The sequence below is a fragment of the Perognathus longimembris genome, chromosome 10, assembly GCF_023159225.1.
Source record: "Perognathus longimembris pacificus isolate PPM17 chromosome 10, ASM2315922v1, whole genome shotgun sequence".
Taxonomy (NCBI): Eukaryota; Metazoa; Chordata; class Mammalia; order Rodentia; family Heteromyidae; genus Perognathus; species Perognathus longimembris.
Genome location: NC_063170.1, coordinates 59830291 through 59851467, shown reverse-complemented (window position 1 = coordinate 59851467; position 21177 = coordinate 59830291). Strand labels below are relative to the sequence as shown.

The window sequence follows — 21177 nt, the reverse complement described above, 5'->3', positions numbered from 1 at the left end:
GATAGAGCATCTGCTTTGTGCTCTACATTATACAGAGGCCATATATTCTTGGAGGCAGTACTAACTGAGCTACTGTCAGGAAACAATATTTTTTGAATTTCTGAGTATAATATAACTTTGAAAAGGTCAGTACTGCCTCAGGGATGTTCATAATCTAGTAGGGAGAGGCACATAAATGGGGTGGTAAAAGAAAATACAGATTAGTAGACAGATCCATTAAGTTGGTTTGGAAATTGGTAACACTAGCCAAAGATTGTTACTTAATAGAAGAGATTAGGAAAGAAGTAGCATTGAACCTGGGTCTTCCAGTATAGTTTTTTTTTTTTAACGTATAGTTTTTGCAGGTAAAAGGGCATTTCAGAAGCTTAAGGGATAATACATTAGCAAACAACAGGTGGCAGAAAGTACCTTCTGAAAAAGATAAAAGTTTGTTGGTGCTTGAGTTAGTGTGCACAAGCAGCCTGGAGCTGCCAGTGCTGAGAGTTGTTGGAACAAAACTGAAAAGCCTGATTGATGTGTCATGGTAGGGAGTTAAAATTTCATCCTTCAAGTAGCAGCTCTTGGCACATTTTAAGCAGAGAACTAGACAATTGCATTTTCCTCTTAGAACATTTTTATTTCCTAATCTCATGTAAGATAGAGGAGGTCAAGCATTTCCTCAGTCCCATGAAGAAAATGTTTAAGTCCTGGACTTAGTATGGAGAAAAACAATGAAGAGAGGATAAATCTGACTCTCAGTGTGAGATACCTCTCTTTTATATGTGGAGATAAGAAAGAGGAGGGGGTGGGAGGGAGTTAGGATACTACAGCATGAACATAATAGTTATTTTGCTCTCTGAAGATAGTACCCATTCTGAAACATGAATTTAGGATCATTTCGCCTAGTTCATTGCTAGAAAGAAATTTTCTTGGCTAAGGAAGGACATTACAAACAGAATTAACTTTTTATGTAGAACTATTTGTTACTGTAATGTCTTAAACACATTTCTTTGGTCTTTCAAAATGAAAAGAGAACAACAAAGTCGAAAGCATGGACGTGCATCACAGCATTGAGGCTGAGGCAGGAGGATCTGTGTTCTAGGCCATCCATGCTCATTTCACCTAGTAAAGCCGGGGGCCTCAGCTTGTGTGACTGTAGGGTCCTTAAAAACTGTAAGGTAATGATTTTCCTTGTGTGATACATTTGACTAATTTGTTCTTTGTCATTGGGCATGCTTTTTGGAGAAATGCTGTGTGAGACCTATAGGGCATGTTTACATGGACATGTACTTTTGAAGTGCTAGGGCGTGACCACAGTACACTTCTGGCTTTACAGGTACCACAGGGAGAAGAAATTGGAAGTAAACCAGATTTATCATCAATGGTTGAAATGTTTTAAGCTCAGTTTTGAAAAGTAGTGCTGGTGTTTAGTAGGCTTAGAGTGTTTTCAAAATGTTTCTTCAATCTGCTTCAGTTGGAGGTAATGCTACTTTGCATTGGGGGGGGGGGAGTTTTGCTGAGAGAATTCAATGTCTGGGGTATCGTACAGGTTGCCTTCTTCCTGTTGTTTCCTTTCTTGCCTGTGATACAGCACACTTGAACAGTGAAATGTTTGGCCAGAGTATCCCCTAGGCTCTTTATTAATCTAGGGCGGGGAATGTGGCTTAGTGGTGGAGTGCTTGCCTAGCATGCATGAAGTCCTAGGTTCCATTTCTCAGTAATACGCAACAGAAAAAGCCAGTAGTGGCACTGTGGCTTGAGTGGTAAATGCTAGCTAGCCTTGAGTAAAAAGAAGGGGAAGGACAGTGTCCAGGCCCTGAGTTTAAAGTCCCAGGACCTCCCCCCCATTCCCCCCCCAAAATAGCCCAAAGGATCTTTTGTCTGTCTTGGCTAGATCTATAGAAACTTTCCATGTCAGAAATCATGTTTACAGAAAGAAAACATGCAAGTTGTTTGCAATGGAAAGCTTCATGTAAACTCATGGAAAATAAAAGTGTTAGAATTATTACGGAAAATTTTTACCTTTTAGACCTTGCTGAGAACCAATATTTTAAGAACCCTTGGAATAATAAACTTGCCTGTGGCTACCAGATTTTTAAAGCACTTGTAGCTACTTTAATTTATTGAATATATGTTCTTAAGTGCTTTCACTTTCTGATACTCACATACTTAAGTGTGTTTTCATGAGGTAAGAGACATTTGAATGTTCACAACAATTTCAAGCCAAAGGTTGATCATAATTCTGCCATTAATGAAAGTTAGGGATGGTTGTTAGTTCTGCTGGAGCCTGGTCTGCCTGACAAATTTGTATCTGATGAGACTGAATTCCTGTGTCTATTACATAATTGTAGCCTGGTGGCCTCCCTGAAGGCATCTTTTTTTTTTTTAAGGACTCAGAGCCTCATGGTACCTAGGCAGACAGACACACCACCACTTGAACCACAACCCAACCCCAGCATCCTCTTAAAAACAAATCCTTTCTAGAAACGATGCAATAAAGGTGGCCTGTATGTGAAGAAAACTCCTTAATGCTACTGTTGCTATTAGACAGCAAAATTAGATTTTTATGTGGCATATGCAAAGAATTTGTGCCTCTACTTTCCAGGGCAGGCTTCTTGTTTTCTTGAGTGAGGGTAAATCTTTCCAATTGCCACCCAAAGTCTGAGCAACTGTGGTAGACACATTTGCAGCTGGAAAGGTAGTAGTTTGGAATGCATTTTCGCCAGTAATTATTTTACTGCCTATCTACATGTACTATGACAGGAGTGAAGTGAACTTTATATGATTTGATCTTGGCTTAGCCGAGTTAAATATGACTTATTCTCCTTTCAAGTAATCTAGCTAGGCCCAGTAAGTAGCAAAGCCTGGATAGCTGAAAGGCTATCTTTACTCCAAAACCCATAGTCCTTTATAGTAAACATTTCTCCTTGTCCCCTATGAAAGCATGCATGGGAGAAAGGAGATGGCTCGAGCTGTTACATTTAATAGTTCCAGTCAGATTTGGGAGAAGGATAATAGTTTCTAGTACAGAGCACAGCCAGGCATGCAGACTTGTGAGAAGAGTAGCCTATAATGGAATTGACACCCCTTATTGTACAAGGTGAGCTGGGGATTTGAGATATTGAAGACAAATGTTTTTGTGGAAGAAGGAAGTACTATTTAGTAGAAAAAGATTTGAACATCTAAAGAATTTATAGCCCCAAAGGCATGATCTCAGTCAAGTTAAGAGACAGTTGAGTTTTAAAATTATCCATGTAGTAATATAGCTCGTTTAAATGAAGTCATGATGATTTCCCTGACCGGGCTGGCTTCAAACTATGTTTCTCAGATCTCAGCCTCCTGAGTAGTTAGCGTACTCGGATTTTTCTTCATGGTCTCATGGTAGCATAAGTGACATAACTCTGTCAAGTGTCTTGGAATGAAGCTAGGCTCTCAGATTGGATGGACCTGCCATTCTGGGGCCAGTCTTTCAGCTAAATAACCAAAACTAAAATTACGTTCTTTCAGCATGTGAGTGTTTAAAGTGTGGCTGTTTTTACTCTTTAAACTGCTTGGTAGTCTGTGTAGATAACCGATCTGTTTATTTCCCCTCCCCAGTGAATCTTTTATTTACTAAATGTAGTGGTCATTCTTTTTTTTTCTGTGTTGGCCAGATCATACTTCCTCTTGAGTGGGGAAGAGTGTGTTGGGATAGCTGCAACTTCTTCCATTGTTAGAAAGTAGACAATACCTGTAACACAAAAGTGAGATTCTCTTGTGTTTGGGGCCAAGGCCTTTGACACAGTTCATTCCCTCTTTTCCTGGGCACTTTGGTATCTGTGAGCAACTCCCTACCTCATGATAAGGAAGTGATGTAATGTTTATTCTGGCAAAACCATATTATTTTTGAACTGGTATGCCAGCACCCAGGCTAACCTTAGATGCTGTGAATTGGTTAGTAAGCATCTGTCCCCTCTCCTGCATCTAGAAGACTGTTTTCATGTTTCTCATTTCCTTAAAAGTAGCAAAAAAAAAAAAAAGTTAAAAGAAGGCAGCTTTATTGTTTTCTTTGTCTTAGAATTCTTTGTTGTTGAGCCTCTTTGTGCTCAAGGCTAGCTACAGTGCCACTTGGTAGTTCATTGGAGATAAAAGTCTCACGGGCACTTTTTCTGCACAGACTGGCTTTGAACCGCCATCCTCAGATCTCAGCCTCCTGAGTAGCTAGGATTACAGGTGTGAGCCTCCGGCGCCCAGCTGTTAGTCCTGGGTGCTCTCCCTTAGCTTTTTTCACTAAGTGCTGGCCATCTCAGTTACCAAATCTTTTCCCATATGGCAGTTCTTCACTTGAGGGTTCCACACAGTCTTTTAATTCCAGATATTGGCTGGTGGTCTTTGGAGCACAGAGCCACAGATAAGGAAGGGGCTACCACCACATACAAGTAACACGTAGACATCCCTGTCTTCCTTCTCAGTTGGGTCTGTGAATGTCCCTGCCTTGTACAAGTGTTCAGCCCCACTTAGGATCTGTATACACCAGTGTTGAAAGCCAGTGTCAGTTGGAGATTGGCACTGACATAATTGTTGGTGGCATATTCAATGTACCATTTGTCTTAGGTTTTTTTCTTTTTTTCTTTCCATAGTGACTCTTTTTAAGTCTTCACCCCTTGGGAGCTAGTATGAACCACAGTTACCTTTTATTGCTGTATGCTGTCTGTGCCAATCACAGAGCTGCAGGGGAGCAGACCTAGTTGGAATAATTAGATTGAGGAGTGAATGTCACACTTCTAATTTCATTTTCTTTTCATGGGATTACCAGTGTCCATTTAATAAAATGAGATTAACCCTCTGTAGCAGAGGTATTTGAAAGCTGTCAGTATAATCTTGACAGTTCAAAAGAAGTGTTCTCAGCACGTCCACAAACTGTCTTGTTGGCTGGCCAGACATGGTAGTGTGGGTTTGTGCTGGCACTAGTGAAAGAAAGCTTCTGTGAACTCATCCATACTGTTGAAATAATGGCAAAGTGATTTTTTTTTAACTTGCTTTTAGAGTCTGCCCCTGACACCTACAACACTCTGGGTTCTATCCCCAGCTCCATTTCCTCCTCATCCTTCTCCCTCTCAAAAGAAAAGAGTTGCCGGATAATGTAATAGAATAATGCCTAAGAAGTTAGAGATCACATAAAAAAGTTAAAAGGAATTTTTTTATTGTCAGTATTGGCTCGCTGAACTCAGGGTCTCATACTCTTAATCAGTTTTTTGGGCTAAAGCTGGTACTCTTACCACTTGAGCCACAGCTCTACTTCTTGCTCTTTGCTATTTAATTGGAGATTTGCTGTCCCAGCTAGTTCAAATTATTATTCTCAGATCTCAACCTCCTGAGTAGCTAGGATTACAAGCACGAGCCACCAGTGCTCAACAAGAGTTCAAGCATTTAAAAAAAAACAAAACCCAAAACTAATAAACTATCTTGTGTTCCACACTGTAGGAAACCTCGGATCAATTCTCAGCTGGTGGCACAACAAGTGGCACAACAGTACGCCACACCACCACCTCCAAAGAAGGAGAAGAAGGAGAAAGTGGAAAAGCAAGACCGAGAGAAACCTGAGAAAGACAAGGAAATCAGTCCTAGTGTTACCAAGAAAAATACCAACAAAAAAACAAAGTAAGTTTCTGGGTAACTAAATATAGTATATCACTTTGCATGTGAATCAGATGTTAAGTGGACTTTTTTTTTTTGTCGCCACCCCCCCCCCCCTCCCCAGGCCAAAGTCTGATATTCTGAAAGATCCTCCCAGTGAAGCGAACAGTATACAGTCTGCAAATGCTACAACAAAGACCAGTGAAACAAATCACACCTCAAGGTAATTTGGAACTAGAATAATACTAAAGGCTATTCTGAATTTCTTACTTGAATCGACCCAGGGAGACCTCACACGTGCGGGCTTGAGGCTGAGGGAGGTGCGAGGGAATAGCTATGGGTGGGTGTGATGGCCTTTTCCAGTGCTTTGTGACTAAAGCAAGACACGAGCACATTCCTCTGTAGTGGTTCAGAGTTTTATCTGGCTGATGGCCTTTTCTGTCTTTGCTGAAGTCAGCCCACTTTTGTAGTCAGTCTTGTTGCGTGTGTGGTAGACAGTTCCTTATTTTCCCTTGCAGCCACAGTGTCCTGAAGTCTTCTTATACTGATGATGCGACTTACTTGACTGTACCCCTTGGTGTTTCAGGCCCCGGCTGAAGAATGTGGACAGGAGCACCGCACAGCAGTTGGCAGTAACAGTGGGCAATGTCACCGTCATTATCACAGACTTTAAAGAAAAGACTCGCTCCTCCTCCACATCCTCCTCCACAGTGACCTCCAGTGCAGGGTCAGAACAGCAGAACCAGAGCAGCTCGGGGTCAGAGAGCACAGACAAGGGCTCTTCTCGTTCCTCCACGCCAAAGGGCGACATGTCAGCAGTGAATGACGAATCGTTCTGAAATTGCACATGGAATTGTGAAAACTATGAATCAGGGTATGAAATTCGAGTCCTCCACCTGCCCATGCTGCTTGCTGCCCTGGAGTCTTCTGTGGACATCGACCTTAGTGATGCTGCCAGGATGATTTCTGCTGGCCTTGGGCATCTGGCCACCAAGGAATTTCGCACCCTGACGATTACTCTTGACACTTTTATGTATTCCATTGTTTTATATGATTTTCCTAACAATCATTTATAATTGGATGTGCTCCTGAATCTACTTTTTATATAAAAAAAAATCTGCTGTGCACAATTTTCCATGTACATTACAACTGGTTTTTGTTTGTGTTTTGTTGAGGGGCATTGGGGGGGGAGGGAACTTTTATTTATTGTGTTCACAAACTCCATCCTTTCAGCATATCCTCTTAAGTTTAGTTCTTTCTTCAAGTTATACTATGTACTATCAGTTTTGATATAACTATATATAAATATAAAATTATATATATAAAAGGTTATTTGAAACCAATCCATGGCAACGCTGGTGCTTGATACACTGTGAAGTGAATACAACATTGAACAGTTAGGTCCGGGACAATGCCTTCTGTGAAAGTGCTGATGTTGAATTCAAGTCAGTCTTACATGAAGGAGGTTCCAGCCCACATGGGAACTTGACTCTCATCTGTCTCAAGAGTACTGGACGATATAAAATATATATTTTTAAAACAATGTGATCTCAAATTTAAAGACTGCTCCAGATAGCCTGCATTTGCAATGGATAACTGACAAATCACAGGTGGTTTAATTGGGGAGGGCTTTGATCATTGAGAAGTAACTCAGCTCCAGAATGCCAAGTATTCGTGTAAATTACGGTTACATGTTACCATTGCTGTTCCTACATAAGTACTCATGAAAATACAGTGTTCTGTAACTTGAATTCAGTTTCCAGACCACTACTCATGTCTGAGGTAGATCTAGTAATTGTCTATTTTAGGATTGAAACAGTCTGAAACTGCATTTTGGTCCATGCTGTCCACGGAAGCAGCCCCTGGTTTCTCCTTCCCACGTGTCATCAGGGTGGTGGCGTCTATATAGATAGTTGGCATTTGTCGGCTTTGCATCCTTCAGACCTTTCCCCACCAAGGCAGTTGTGACAGGTTCTCCCTTTTTCTTTCTTAATGCCTGTTGTGGTTGACTTTCCTAGACAGCTTGCGGACCACACATTCAGTCCCGACAGGGAGCTCTCCAGTGCTTGGAGCCCTTTCTCAGTCAGTCCTTGCTGTGGGAAAGGGCTGCAGGAGTGACGGCATGGTTGTGTTGCAGGAAAAGCTTACAGGGGATCTTTGTCTTCCTTGACAGAGACATAACTTGAGTAAACGCTCTGTGAAGTTTTATCTCCTTTTACTATCTTACCAAAAAAAAAAAATCACACCACTAACACAATTCCACTCTTCCTCCTTCTAAAAAAGAAAAAAAAAAAGCCTGTTTTCTTTTTGCTTTGCTTTTATTTGTTGTATTTGGGGTCTTTCTTGTATTTGACTCTTCACATCCACTGAGGTTATAGTATATCACGGTCATTTCCAGCATGAGAACTTGATGTTAACTGTCCTTTATATAATCAGACTTTTTAAGGACTCACGGGGAGGGCATATCATGTAACAAAACACCACATTTTGGTGTTAAGAAACTGAATTGCTTATTAATAACCTATTTCTGACTGTGGAGGCAACGTGTTAAAAATTAACAGCTTGAATTGAGTAGCCAACGAGAAAAGGTTCCTTTCACATTTACATTAAAACTATTCTGTAGTCACTGATGTACCATAACTTAAATTCTGTGCTCAAAGGTATAGATTATAAAGCAGTGCCGTTTGTTGCTGTGATCCTATTCTCAAATGCATGGACAATGTTCCCCTCTTTTTAAAATAATGCTTGTATCTGGGATGCAAGCCGTGCTTATCTTTTTAAATACCTTTTTAAAGTATTTATTAATGAACCAAAGGAAATCAGGTGCTTTCTGTAAGCATCCAAATATATAATACATAGTGATTTGACTATGACTTTTAAATCCACATTTTAATATTAGTGTGATATTGCAAAGACATTCCTTCTAAAGTTTTAATATTCCTTTTATTAAGGGTCTCAGGGAGGGTAAATTAGTCAGCCATATTTATTTTCCAGAAGTGTAAGGAATTACTAAGTTTTTAAATTAACTTTTTAAAAAAAAATTTTAAATGCCACCAAACTCGTGGGTTGCACTGCTATTTGAACCAATAAGTGTTGGTATGCACTTTGTTCAGAAACACTGTGTACTTTTTCAAAATTAGTTTCATGTAAAGTGATTGGACCCCCTAGACTAGTGGAAAAAGCTGATTAACCAGCTACTCATAGGCTGCTAATTAATTCATTGCCAGTGTCTTGGGTTTTCAGTTTGCCTCCGTGAAAAAATTAAAAGAATAGGGAGTGGGGTGACTTTGCCATTCGGGTAGAAGTGCAGCTGACTGAGGGCGGCGGTTCTGTGTAATCAGGCTGTACAGGCCGACCCTTCAACTGGTCTCGTGTGTTCTGTTGGGGTGGAGAGGTGATAGGAACTTAAGGCTTTTTAATGTCTGCAATTGATGACATCCCTTGGGCATGTATTCTGGAAATGGAATTTTAACTTCCTGCATTTGCAGTTAGCCCTACAGTTAGTAGGCAGTGCGTTAAAACACTAGTGTAGATTATGAAGATAAATACAAAAAGAGGACCAGAAATACTTGGTATTCAGTGGCACAGAAAGCAGGTTTTAAAAGAAACACACACGCACACACACACAAAAACAGAAAAAGCACAGTGTTACGCTCAATTTTCCATTTGTTTTATTTTAAGTACACGTGTGGTCTTTCACACTCGTGTGCACACAAATACAGAGCTTACCTAGCTTGCTCTGCTTTTGAGTCATGCAGTTGGGGAAAATAAAGACATCTTGACACCCACAAAATATTTGAATCCAAACCTTTCCGTTTCAATCTGGATACTTAAAAACATTGGCAGAAGCTCCTGTGGGTTTAGTTCCTCTTAAGACGTTTCACCTGCCTTAGCAAGACCATGCTCAGTCTACTTTTTTTAAGCTACCGTATCTTAAATTATTGAAAAATTATTAATTGCTGAATATATAATAACCTTTGCTTGTATGTAACCGGAAATGGTTTAAGAGCCAACATTTAGAGTATGACAATGGAGCTGAACAGTTTTAATGCGCAAGCAGTTCTGTTCTTGTGTAAGACTCGTAACCTTAATTTACTGTGTAAAGATGGTTACATTATTTCCTTAGCTTTGTTTGTTGGAGACAAATAGAGAATGCTTGTTAAGTATGTCAAAACATAATCTTATCTTGTGAATTTTCGTTAATGTATTATACGAGCTCTATTTTCCATTTGCCCAGAAAGACAGCTTGTATAACGCTTTTGGAAGTTTCTGCTCCGTAACGTCTTTAGAGCTGACAGTCTGTTAGGTTTGTTTTCTCTTCATGCTAAAGTGTCAGTTGGTGGTTTTGTGAACTGGTCAGAAATTCACAGGTCTTAAATGTTTTGGGGAAATTTATATTGGACACTGCTCTTTGTCTAGCAAATAAAAGATGTTAATATATTCCTGTTACTGGCATGTGCACGACTATGTTATTAGAAGCCACTTTATCATTTTCCTGCTTTAAATAGAAATGTCTATTTATGAATTCTGCTTGTAGTTTTTTCACAAATAAAATAGTAAAATTTACATTGGAAACCTGTATTTTCGTGTTGTATAGATCCTAGCCTTACAAGTTCTATTCTGAACCTGGATTTTTCACATAGGGAATATTTCCAATGTGGATAGGAAGCCCGTTTTCTTTTTGACAGCTTGGGTTGTTGATCGGAAGCCGCAGTTGGCTCTGGATGTTGTAGGATGGGCCTCAGATATGGCAGACTCTTCTTGGAAGTGTGAAAGTCCCTGCGTGTGCAGCGGGGTTTTAGCCAGGAGCAGCGAGGTCAGCCAGGACTAGAAGTTCCGCAGGTCAGGGGTGCGAGGCTGCCAGAGAGCAGGGTTCTAACACCTGCACTCAGCACCTCACTTTCTCTTCATGATTCAGCCCTCATCACTTTGTCTCCGCTCTGCACCTGAGCTTGAACTGAAGGGAGAAGAAGTGCACTTGTGATGAGTCTGTCCTGCTACAAGGATGCTTTCAGTTCAGCGTTGTGACCAAGTGTGGCTGCCTAGAAGAGTGGAAGGGCAGGGTATGGCTCTTTTACTGGTATTTTCTGCCGGTGATACATAGGCCCACAACAGTCTCCCTGTAACTCTATCCTTGCTGGTTTGGGCACCTGCGTACCATTGTGAGATGCCCATTGCTGGTGTGGAATATGGAATATGGAGCTTCTCTCAGGAGGTATGGTTGTGCAAAGATGGTTTAGAGGGCAGACCTTCCAGTTGTACAGGCTGGAAAGGAAGTGAAGCCTGCTAGTCCTTTGCTGAATTCTGTCCTGGATGCCAGATGTGCAGACTGTCTGCTGAGGAACATGCTAAGAGGCATAGGCAACTGACGAGTATGGAAACACAGCAGCTCTTCCTGGGGGCAAGGCAGAGAACAGCAATCCCCCCACCCCCTGCCCTGCCCTCAACAGCCCTAGGATCCCTGAAAATCAGCAAGGACAGGTTCAGAGCATGCCTAGTGTAGAGCAAGGTCTGGTTTGCTAATCACAACAAGAAGCCAGTGCCAGACTCTGATGGAAATTGATTACTGAACACCAGTGACCCAAATGTTCTAGAGAGAACCTAGCATAATCTGGAAACAGGAGGAGCCTCCAGCCTGGGCAGACCCCTGGAGTAAAAGTATACTGTGTGTGTGATTCTGTTGGCCTGGTAATAATCCCTCACTCTGGGGGCTGGGTGAGGACTCTTTGTATGGCATCCGGGCCATAAGCATGCAATTCTCCCCAAATAGGCATCCAGGACTCTCCTAAAAACAAGCCACACATGTGGCGGGAAGGACGGACAGACTGGCCCATCCCTCTCTACACAGCCATGACTGGCCCACGCTTCCTTGAGGTCAAACTCTTGCCATTTCTGCCCAGGACAGAACCTACCCAAAGCAAACTCTCAGGGCACGTAGGGATCCAAGAAAACTAGCTGAGAGGCATGGAGCAGTCGGGCAGGAAGAAATTGAAATCTCCAAGCCCTCCCTCCTGTAGGAAAGAGGATTCTTACATCCCCAGCCCTCCAGCTGCCTGTGGAGTGGGCCACTGCTGGGTTTTGTCACCTTCAATGGCAAATAACAGCGGAGCGGAGCACACCAGTGAGACCTGGAAGCAATAAGGTATGACTTGGAAGTGGGAGTTGGGTGACCCCCTTGCCTTCGCTGGCCTGGGCCACCTGGGTCAAGTCAACAACCCAGACTCTATCGCCCACATAGACCAGGAGCCCTTTTAGACTCCCCTCCAAGAGTGGGATGATGCCCCAGAAGGTGGATGTGTTTTTAATAACAGGAACAAACTCTCAGAAGACTTTGAGATCTGAGGGTTTGGGTTCTGAGCCAGCCAGAGAGCAATCTCCAATTAACCAGCAGAAAGGCAAAGGTGTGGCTCAAAGCAGTAGAGCTGGGGACCTGTAAGGAGGAGGAGGTCAAAAATGAGAGAGATGCCTTGAGTTCAAGCCCCAGTAATAGCACTAATAAGTTAATTCATAAAACATACCAGGAACAATTGTTTCATGATTGCTTTAAAATTTATTTTTGGCTTGATGTCAGTGTCGCATGCCTCTTAGGCACTCAGGCAGCTGAGATCAGAGGATCGCAGTTTGAAGCCAGTCCAGGCAAGAAAGTCTGTGAGACCCTCATCTCCAGTAAACGGAAAGAAGTGGCACTGTGGCCCCAGTGGTAAAGCTCTAGCCTTGAGCAGAAGCAGCTCAGGGACAACACCCAGGCCCTGAGTTCAAGCCCGGGGACTGAGACAGACAGACACCCACCCACACCCACACCCACACACAAAGGAAGTATTAGGATTTGAACACAGCACTTAGCTTTCTAGTCTGGGTTCTTTCTGTTGTTGTTTTGTTGCTGTTATTTTTTTAGATAGTTTTTTTTTTTTCTTTTTTTGCCAGTCCTGGGGCTTGGACTCAGGGCCTGAGCACTGTCCCTGGCTTCTTTTTGCTCAAGGCTAGCACTCTGCCACTTGAGCCACAGCGCCACTTCTGGCCATTTTCTGTATATGTGGTGCTGGGGAATCGAACCCAGGGCCTCATGTATATGAGGCAGGCACTCTTGCCACTAGGCCATATCCCCAGCCCCTAGATAGAGTTTTAAGAACTTTTCTGCCCCAGCTAGCCTAGAACCCTGATTCTTTCACTCTCAGCCTCCAGAATAGCTGAGATTACAGGTGTGAGCCACCAATGCCTAGCTAATCTCTTACTATTTTTCTTGGCCCAGAATCAGAAGCAGTTGTATAAAGGCCACATGTAAATAAAAAGCCCAGTGGTACTTTGGACAGTTACTTGATGTCTCTATCCACAGTGTTAAAAATGAGTATGACTTGGCATGTATTTTTAATGTCATTTTTATTGTTGCACTCTCTCTTGGCGTTTTCACTCATGGCTGGCACTCTACCACTTGAGTTACACCTCCACTTCCAGCTCTTTGCTGATTTATTAGATAAAAGATGTGGATTTGCTTGCCCAAGGTGGCTTGGAACCTTGACCCTCCATCTTAGCCTCCCAAGTAGCTAGGATTACAGGTGTGCGCCACGGGCATCTGGCAATGGTGTTGGATTCCTGGCTCTGGGTAGCACAATGTCGGTTCCCTGGGCAGCGAGTGTCCTGCAAGCTGCAACACCGTGGAGCTCACACTGAGATCCACTCACGCGCAGAGTGCTCATTTCACGTTCAAGTGCCTCGCGGCGACAGACACTCCAGCGCTCCTCTCAGAAGGGGAGGCCCTGCATCCTGTCTGCAGGCCAGGCATGCGCCCTGCCCGCCTCCCACACCCTCCGCTCCCCGTGGGCTCTGCCTGTCCTTTTCCTGCGGAGATCTAACAGCCGGGCCGCTGGCTGTCGTTGAAGACCCCGTCCCTCCAGTCCCGCTTACGTGAATCCTCCTGGACTCCCTGGACATCAGAGGCCCAGACGCTGGCCGACCGTGACCGTCCCCTTGCTACCGTTGATGTCTGAAAACTGCTTAATAGACTCAGCTTGCCGGACTGCCGTGAGCCCGGCTCTGCCCTCCCCCCGACCCCGGGAAGGTGGCCAGCCATGGGGTATGCACCACGGAGCCACCGAAGGCAGTCCCCACCCCGAGGCCTGGGCTGTGCAGTAGCTTCTGCCCCTGCCCCGTCCCTGCCCCTGACTCAGAAGGCTTAAGGGGCTAGCAGCCTTCCTCCCCCTCGGGCTGCCTGGCACCTGGCTTGGGACATGGGGGAGGGGAGGGAGGAAATGCACTTTTGCCCAGACTGGAGGAAGGGGAGTGGAAAAGTTCCTCTTCCCCCTCTTCTGGATTCCCTGGAGGAGCCCCAGTTTGAAAACAATCACAAACAAGGGGGTGGGGGGCTGGGAGGCCGCCTGGGCCTTGTTATGCAGATGCAGTCTCTGGAAGCTGTCCCCCGGAAGCCCCGGGTCTGTGGGGGTGACCTTGAGTCTTCGAGGCCAGCTCAGCGTTTAGCAGATGCGGGAATTTCAGCGAAAGGCCTTCTTGAGATGGAGGGGGCTCTCAGCCAACAAGAACCCCTTCAGGGTGGGAACTGAAGGGTGGGGACAGGAAGACCCCAGTTCTGTAATTCAAAACGCAGCAGTTGAAGCCCCAGACGGCGGGCCCCGCCCGTCATTCGTTTCTGACTGTTGGCAGATAGAGCCTGACGTCCTCTCTGACACCCACTCCTGAGGCGCGCCCTCGGAGAGCTGGCCGGTCACCTCCTCCTTCCACAGCTTGCCTCCCCCAACGAAGCTGGTGTCCCCCCCCACCCCCGAAGACCCACCTTGCCTCTGATGCTATTCAGAGCACTTGACTCCCAAGCACGAACCCACCCCCAGGGCCCCCATCTGCTCTCCTACTTCTCCCAGACTAGAGTCTCACCCTACCTTGTGGTTTTCTTGGGGAGCTGTGCCTCCCCTCCCTCTGGGCCCCTGGGAGGAGCCACAGTGGCCTGGCTGTGCCCCGGGTGACTTTTGAAAGGCTGAACATTTGCTTCCCCGGCTGGGTCTTCACCTCCGTTTGCCTGTTTGTCTCTTCTTAAGTCACGTGATACCTCATTTCTGTCACCCCTAAGTCTTTACCCAAAAGGTCCCTTCCAGGAGAGCAGGGCCTGACCTAACACTCCCCCTCCCCTCCCCCACCACCAGGTCCTAAGTAGACATTTAATCATCTCTGCTCTGCTCTAGAAGCGTCCTCCACCATCTTCGGTAGAGATGCAACCTGGACTGACCTTGCTCAGCATGCAGAAGTGCTCGGCAGGGCTCCGGTGGCTCACGCCTGTAATCCTAGCTACTCAGGGGGCTGAGATGGCACCAGCGCAGGCAGGAAAGTGGGTGAGACGCCAACTGACCACCAGAAAGCTGGAAATGGAGCTATGGCTCTAGTGGTAAACCACTAGCCCTGAGCAAAAAGGCTCAGGCCTCTGGGCCCTGAGTTCAAGCCTCAGACTTGGCACCCCCCACCCCCCCTCCCCTCCAAACACACACACACACACACACACACACACACATACACACACACACATCCATCACAAAATGCTTAACAAGCTCACAGTGTAAGGTAGGTACTTCCTAGACCAACAGGGCCGGGAGAGAAACTGATCTGGGCTTCCCCCTCTCCCCCCCTCCCAGCCCACCCTGCCCATGTCTCCAAATTCACTTGTTAAATCTCTAAGCTCCGTTAGGACTGGACTTAGAGATAGGATTGGGAGAGGTGATTAAGGTACAAGGTCACAGGGTGGGGCCCTAAGTTACAGACTTGGCTGTGTGGGGGCTGCTGGAGGCAGCTGCTACCTTCTAGCCAGAGAGACGCCTCTGTCAGAATCCTCTGACCCAAACCCAGATCTCTTTCAGCCGCCCTGCAACCCTAGAAAATCAATTCATTGGGAATAATAACAGCCCTATCTATTCCTATTCCCTTTTCTCTTTCCTCTGAGAAACCTTTATTCTGTGTCATTATTACATCTTCCTTTATGGTGAATTCTTTTTTTTTTTTGCCATTCCTGGGCCTTGGACTCAGGGCCTGAGCACTGTCCTGGCTTCTTTTTGCTCGAGGCTAGTGCTCTACCACTTGAGCCACAGCACCACTTCTGGCCTTTTCTATATATGTGGTGCTGGGGGAATTGAACCCAGGGCTTCATATGTGCGAGGCAAGCACTCTTGCCACTAGGCCATATTCCCAGCCCTTACATCTTCCTTTATCTCTGGAGAACCCAGCCCGGTGCTCCAGCCCTTGTATTCTATCACCTTATTTTGTGGATGGTGGTGGTCGTGGGGCTTGAACTCTGGGTGATCTACAGCTCCGCTTCTGGTTTTCTGGTGGTTAACTGGAGATCTGAGTCTTGTGGACTTTCCCGCCTGGGCTGACTTCAAATGCCAATTCTCAGCCCTCAGTCCCCCTGAGTAGCTAGAATTACAGGCATAAACCACCAGCACCTGGCTTTCTCAGCTATTTGTATGGGAGACCCTGACTCTCCTCTGCCTGCTTCATTCCAGGTGAGCAGACGCCATTCCTCTTATCCTTCCCAACTCTCCTTGCTCAAGATACCATATTTGCTTAGATCTATCCTGAGTATTTCTTTTGCTTTTGACGGGAATGTCACAGTGGAGTTTTACGGTAGTTACGGTTCTTTCCTTTTCATTTCCCTGCAGTTAATCATTACTTCTCTTTGCTTACTTATCTCCAGCCTAACCACAAACACGCACCGGCTTCTGCTGGAGGGAGCAGTCAGCTCCGAGGTTTCCCTCTATAAAAGAGGGCTGTGGGCGCAGGTGAGGCTCTGGATGGAGAGGAGGCGGGGACTGAGCTTCTGTGGGAGCCGTGGCCAATGCCAGGCCTGGAGGGCCAGGGAGGAACAGTGGCACGGGAGCCGGGGAGCCCTGCAGGACCTGGGGGTGGAGAGCTGCCGCTGGAACTCAGCTTCAAAGCAGGCAGGCTTGGGTGTGGACTGCACTTGCCCTCCCTCCACCTCCCTTCCACCTCTGGCCAGCGCCTCCCCTTAGCCACACCCACCCAGAAGCCGGAGGGGGGAGAGGCCGAGGCTCCTAGGCAGAGTCACTCTGCGGGAAGCTGCTGGTCAGAGAGCAGAATGGGTGTAGGGCCCGACGCTGGTGGCTCGTGCCTGAAATCCTAGCGACTCCGGAGGCTGAGGTCTGAGGATCACGACTGGAAGCCAGCCTGGCCGATTCCTATGGCCACGAAACTACTAAAACAGCGGGATGTGGAGCTGTGCTCAAGCGCTACCCTTGAACAAAAGAAGCTCAAGCACAGCACCTAGATCCTGAGTTCCAGCTCCAGGACCAGCACACACACACACACACACACACACACACACACACACACACACACACACACACACACACTTAAGTGAAAAGGCGAAAAGGCATTTGCCAAACATCCTTACTTAGCAGCTCAGACAACTGTAGCATCAGCTTCGTGTTCCTTTGTGATCACATGACTGGCTTTGTCACTGCCATTGTCCAGCCCAGCAACCCAAGAGAGACTGGACTGCTGTCTGTGTGGTTGTGCATGCCTGTAATTCCAGTACTCAGAAGGATAGCACGTTCCAGTTCAGTCTGGGCTTCACAGCAAGACCTTCTTTCAGAAACAAGAGGTGGAGAGAGAGAGAGAGAGAGAGAGAGAGAGAGAGAGAGAGAGAGAGAGAGAGAGAGAGAGAGAAACGGGGAGAATAAGACTGACTGAACATTGCTCGCTGGGAATTTCTTAAAATTTAACATTTGAATTATGGTTTCTATTGGATAGTTACTCTCAGCCAGGGCGATCACTATTTAGTAGTTGATGACTGTGGGCCTCACTTCAGGAGCCCAGTGCCCCGTGGGCCCTGTCTAGTCAAGGACTGACCACATGTGGGACTTTCCTTGAAACATTCACTGATGACCTCTTTCCTGCCCAAACCCCGCCCCCCCCCACCCCGCCACCATGTTCCCCTTCTGGAACTGCAGTTACCGTCTGATTCGTCCGGCAGTTTCTCACTTTTGTCTGAGCTCTTTAGGTTTTTGTTCTAGGAGGCGATTCCTTCATGTTACGGCTTGAATTGTGTCCCTCAAGAAAAAATGTTGACATCTTCCCTTCCTGGGCCTACGATGATGACTTGACTTGGAAGTAAGGTTTTGGCACAGGAGCAAGGTAAGCTGAGGTCATTCTGAGGGTCATTCAGCGTGGCCTTGTCCTTATCAAAGAGGGCCGTGTGGACGCGCACAGGGACAGCGGCATGTGAAATGAAGGCTGAGACAGGCAGGGTGTGTGTCCATGCCAGGGAATACGACTCACCAGAGGTCAGGAGAGAAGTAGGAACCGATTCTGCTCAAAACCCTGCCAACCCCAGCGGCTAGGACGACAGCTGTGAGCCAACACGCAGGCAGCCGGAGGCCTGGTGCGGGAGGCTGGCCTGGCCCTGAGGGGTGTCAGCTCCTGGGGAATCCCTGGGGGCCCTGTGAGTGCATTAGTAGCTGGGTGACAGCCTGCTGTCCTTCGAAGAGCCGGGAGCCAGCAGACCAGTGCTGAAGCCTCTGGAACACTGCGTGCCTCTCATGGTGGCCCAGAACTTGAGACCCCTTCACTTGTGCAACTGGGACATGTTGCAGAGATGGTGGGCTTTGGTATAAAAAGTGGGGCAGGGGTAGTGGAAAGCAACCAAACTCCATTTTAGGCTGTTTGGGGTGAGGGTTGAAGTCATTTGTACTGAACCCCAATCTCCTGGGCCCCGTTGAGAGATGACTGTGTCTGTAGTTTGCCAGAACAAGGAAGTGATTTGTGTGTCTGTGCCGATCCTGGGGCTTGAACTCATGGCCTGGGTGCTGTCCCTGAGCTTTTATTTTTTTTTTGCTTAGTATTAACACTTGAACCACAGCTCTGCTTTTGCTTTTTTTTTTTTGGTAGTTAATTGGAGGTAAGAACCTCACAGACTTTCTTGCCTGGGCTGGCTTTGAACCACAATCCTCAGATCTCAGCATCCTGAGTAGCTAGGATTACAGGTGTGAGCCACTGGTACCTGGCTGAGAAATCAGTTTTTCTGACCATCAGGATCTAGTATCCCCAAGTAGGAAGTAAAAGGGTATAAGAGTTATTAAAATAGACAGCCAATAACCGAGATCACCACGCGCAGGAGAGAGAACTTTATTTCGCTGAGCTGCTGGCCTGCGCCCAAGTTCAAGACACAGATGGTGGGCTAGAGAGGGAGTCACCCCCCCCCCAGATACTTTATATGGGGGGTGGGGAGGTAGGGCTCAGGGAAGGGGGGGTAACTGCCTTCAGGTATGGTTACCCGGGTAACTGGGTGGAGACTTAACCAGGTGGGGGGCGGGGCACCTGCGTGGAGCTTCCCTGGGGAGGACCTTGCCAAGGGATCCTCTTGGACAAAAAGCAATGAAGCGCAAAAAGGCATTTGGAAATGGAGCTGTAATTAACCTGTCTGCGGAAGCCGAGGGGGAGATGGCTCCACGTTAATTCTGAGCAGAGCCGCGTCTTGCTCAGTTCCATCATGCGTGATGCGTGTGTCACCATCTGCAGGGGACGGTGGGCAGACAGGTCCCAACGGAGCCCATGTGGCTTTCCCGGTGTCATTTCCCCTTTGTTCCCTGCTGTGAACCTGTGGGCTGGGCTTGAGTGTCACCATGAGGTCCTGGCTCGGTCCCCGCCCTCCCTTCATCTGGGACCTCTCGCACTGCCCTCCAAGCCCTAATGGAGTTTGCATTTGATCCGTGTGACCTCCGCTTCCCGCAGAGCCGCGGCCCTCCGGGCAGAGTGAGCTGGGGGGGGGGGGGGGGGAGCTCATCAGGCCGCCGGCGTTGCCACCTGTGCCCCCCTCCAGCCGGGCTCACTTGGCCTGGGAAGCAAAGGCGTTGGGTACAGGAATGCAGGCAGATGCTCCGTTTCGTCGCCTGGGCTGCCCTAGAGCTGGTGTAGCTTGAGCAGCTGGAATGGCCGCTCTCCAGGGTGCGGGCCTCTGGTCACGGGGGCAGGGCTGGTTCCCCCTGAGGTCTCTCTCCTTGGCTTAAGCATGCACATCTGTCTCTGTGTCTTCACATTGTCTTCCTCCTGTCCCAGTGACATCAGTCATATTGGAACTGGAGTTAGCCTAATGACCTCATGTTAACTTCCTTGTCTCTCTAAGCCGGCCGGGCTGCCGAGTGGCTAGTGAGAGCCCATCTCAAGCCCGGGGCTCGCGCCTGTCATGCCAGCTCCTCAGGATGCCGAGATCTGAGCATCGCCGTGTCAAGCCAGGCCAGGCTGGAAAGTCCGGGAGACTTACCTCCAAGTAACCACCAAAAGTGTCAGAAGTGGAGCTGTGGCTCAAGTGATGAGAGTGCTGGCCTTGCGCGAAAACTCACCTGCCTAGTAAACTCAAGACCCTGAGTTCAAACCCCAGTATGGGGGAAAAAATAAAAAAGAGGAAGGGGAAGGAGAAGGAAGAGAAGAACAGGAAAGAGAAGAGAACCAGGAAAGAGGTATTTGGCAGCCTGAGCGAGCACTGGTCTATGCCTCTGGCCTGTCGTCCAGGCCCTTTGGGCAGAGAGGTGGGAGGAGGCCGAGAGGCCTGTCCCACTTGCTCACAGGGTCTCTATCCCGGCCTGACCTCGGCGGTGGAGCCTCAGGTAGGATGGGCTCCTCACTAAGCTGGAGGGCAGGGCCTCAGGCGACCTGGGCCGGGGCCTAGGGCAGCAAAGGGGACCCTCAAAGCTTGCTCCTCCTAAGTCTCCTTTCCTGGAGTCCCAACCGCAAGGGACAGTGTGAGAATAGGTGGGGGGGGGGGGCGGGGGGAAGCACCCAGAATTCCCTCTTCCTCCAGCTGAATACCCCAAGACCTGGCTAACATTGCCCATTAAGGAGCTGCTTGAAAGATACAGAGAAATGGAGATATGGAGATACAGAGGCGAGTGTGCAGATAGAGGGATGTGTTGATGGATAGATGACGTATGTATGTATGTATGTATGTATGTATGTATGTTTGTATTTGGAGCAAGTGAGTGAGCAGTCTTCCCTATGTAAGCAAGTGAGAATTTTCTTTTCCTTCCCTTCCTTCCCTCCTTCCTTCCCTTCCTCTTTCCTTCCCTCCCTCTCTCTCTCCCTCCCTTCCTCCCTTCCTCCCTCCCTTCCTTCCTTCCTTCCTTCCTTCCTTCCTTCCTTCCTTCCTTCCTTCCTTCCTTCCTTCCTTTCTTTCTTTCTTCCTTCCTCCCTCCCTCCCTCCCTCCCTCCCTTCCTTTTTCTCTCTTTCCCTCCCTCCCCCCCTTTTTGTTGTGCCACTCCTGGGACTTGAACTCAGGGCCGGGGTGCTGTCCCTAAGCCTTTTCTCCTCCCACCTAGTAGTGCTCTATCACTTGAGCCATAGTGCCACTTCTGGCTTTTCCTGAGTAGTTTAACTCTGCAGATAAGAGTTTCACAGACTTTTCTCCCCAGGCTGGCTTGGCACCATATTCTCAGATCTCTACCTCCTGAGTAGCTGGGATTACAGGCCTGAACCACCCATGCCTGGCTGAGAATTTTCATATATCAACAAAGATTTCATAGGCAACAATTAGGTGCCATTTGTCCAGCCCTGATTATTTACAGTGCGTGTTTGCC

The 21177-nt window shown here is 47.1% G+C and overlaps 1 protein-coding gene across 1 annotated transcript in view; it reads left to right on the top strand.

Moving 5' to 3' along the window:
• LOC125358752 (RING1 and YY1 binding protein) overlaps positions 1-10170 on the top strand; it is a 60498-nt gene extending 50328 nt beyond the window's left edge. The window contains exons 3-5 of the mRNA XM_048356163.1: positions 5443-5619; positions 5720-5818; positions 6182-10170. Of these exons, the coding sequence (XP_048212120.1) occupies positions 5443-5619; positions 5720-5818; positions 6182-6434 (529 nt within the window). The 3' untranslated portion in view covers positions 6435-10170. The remainder of the gene's footprint in view (positions 1-5442; positions 5620-5719; positions 5819-6181) is intronic.
• Positions 10171-21177: the final 11007 nt, after the last annotated feature.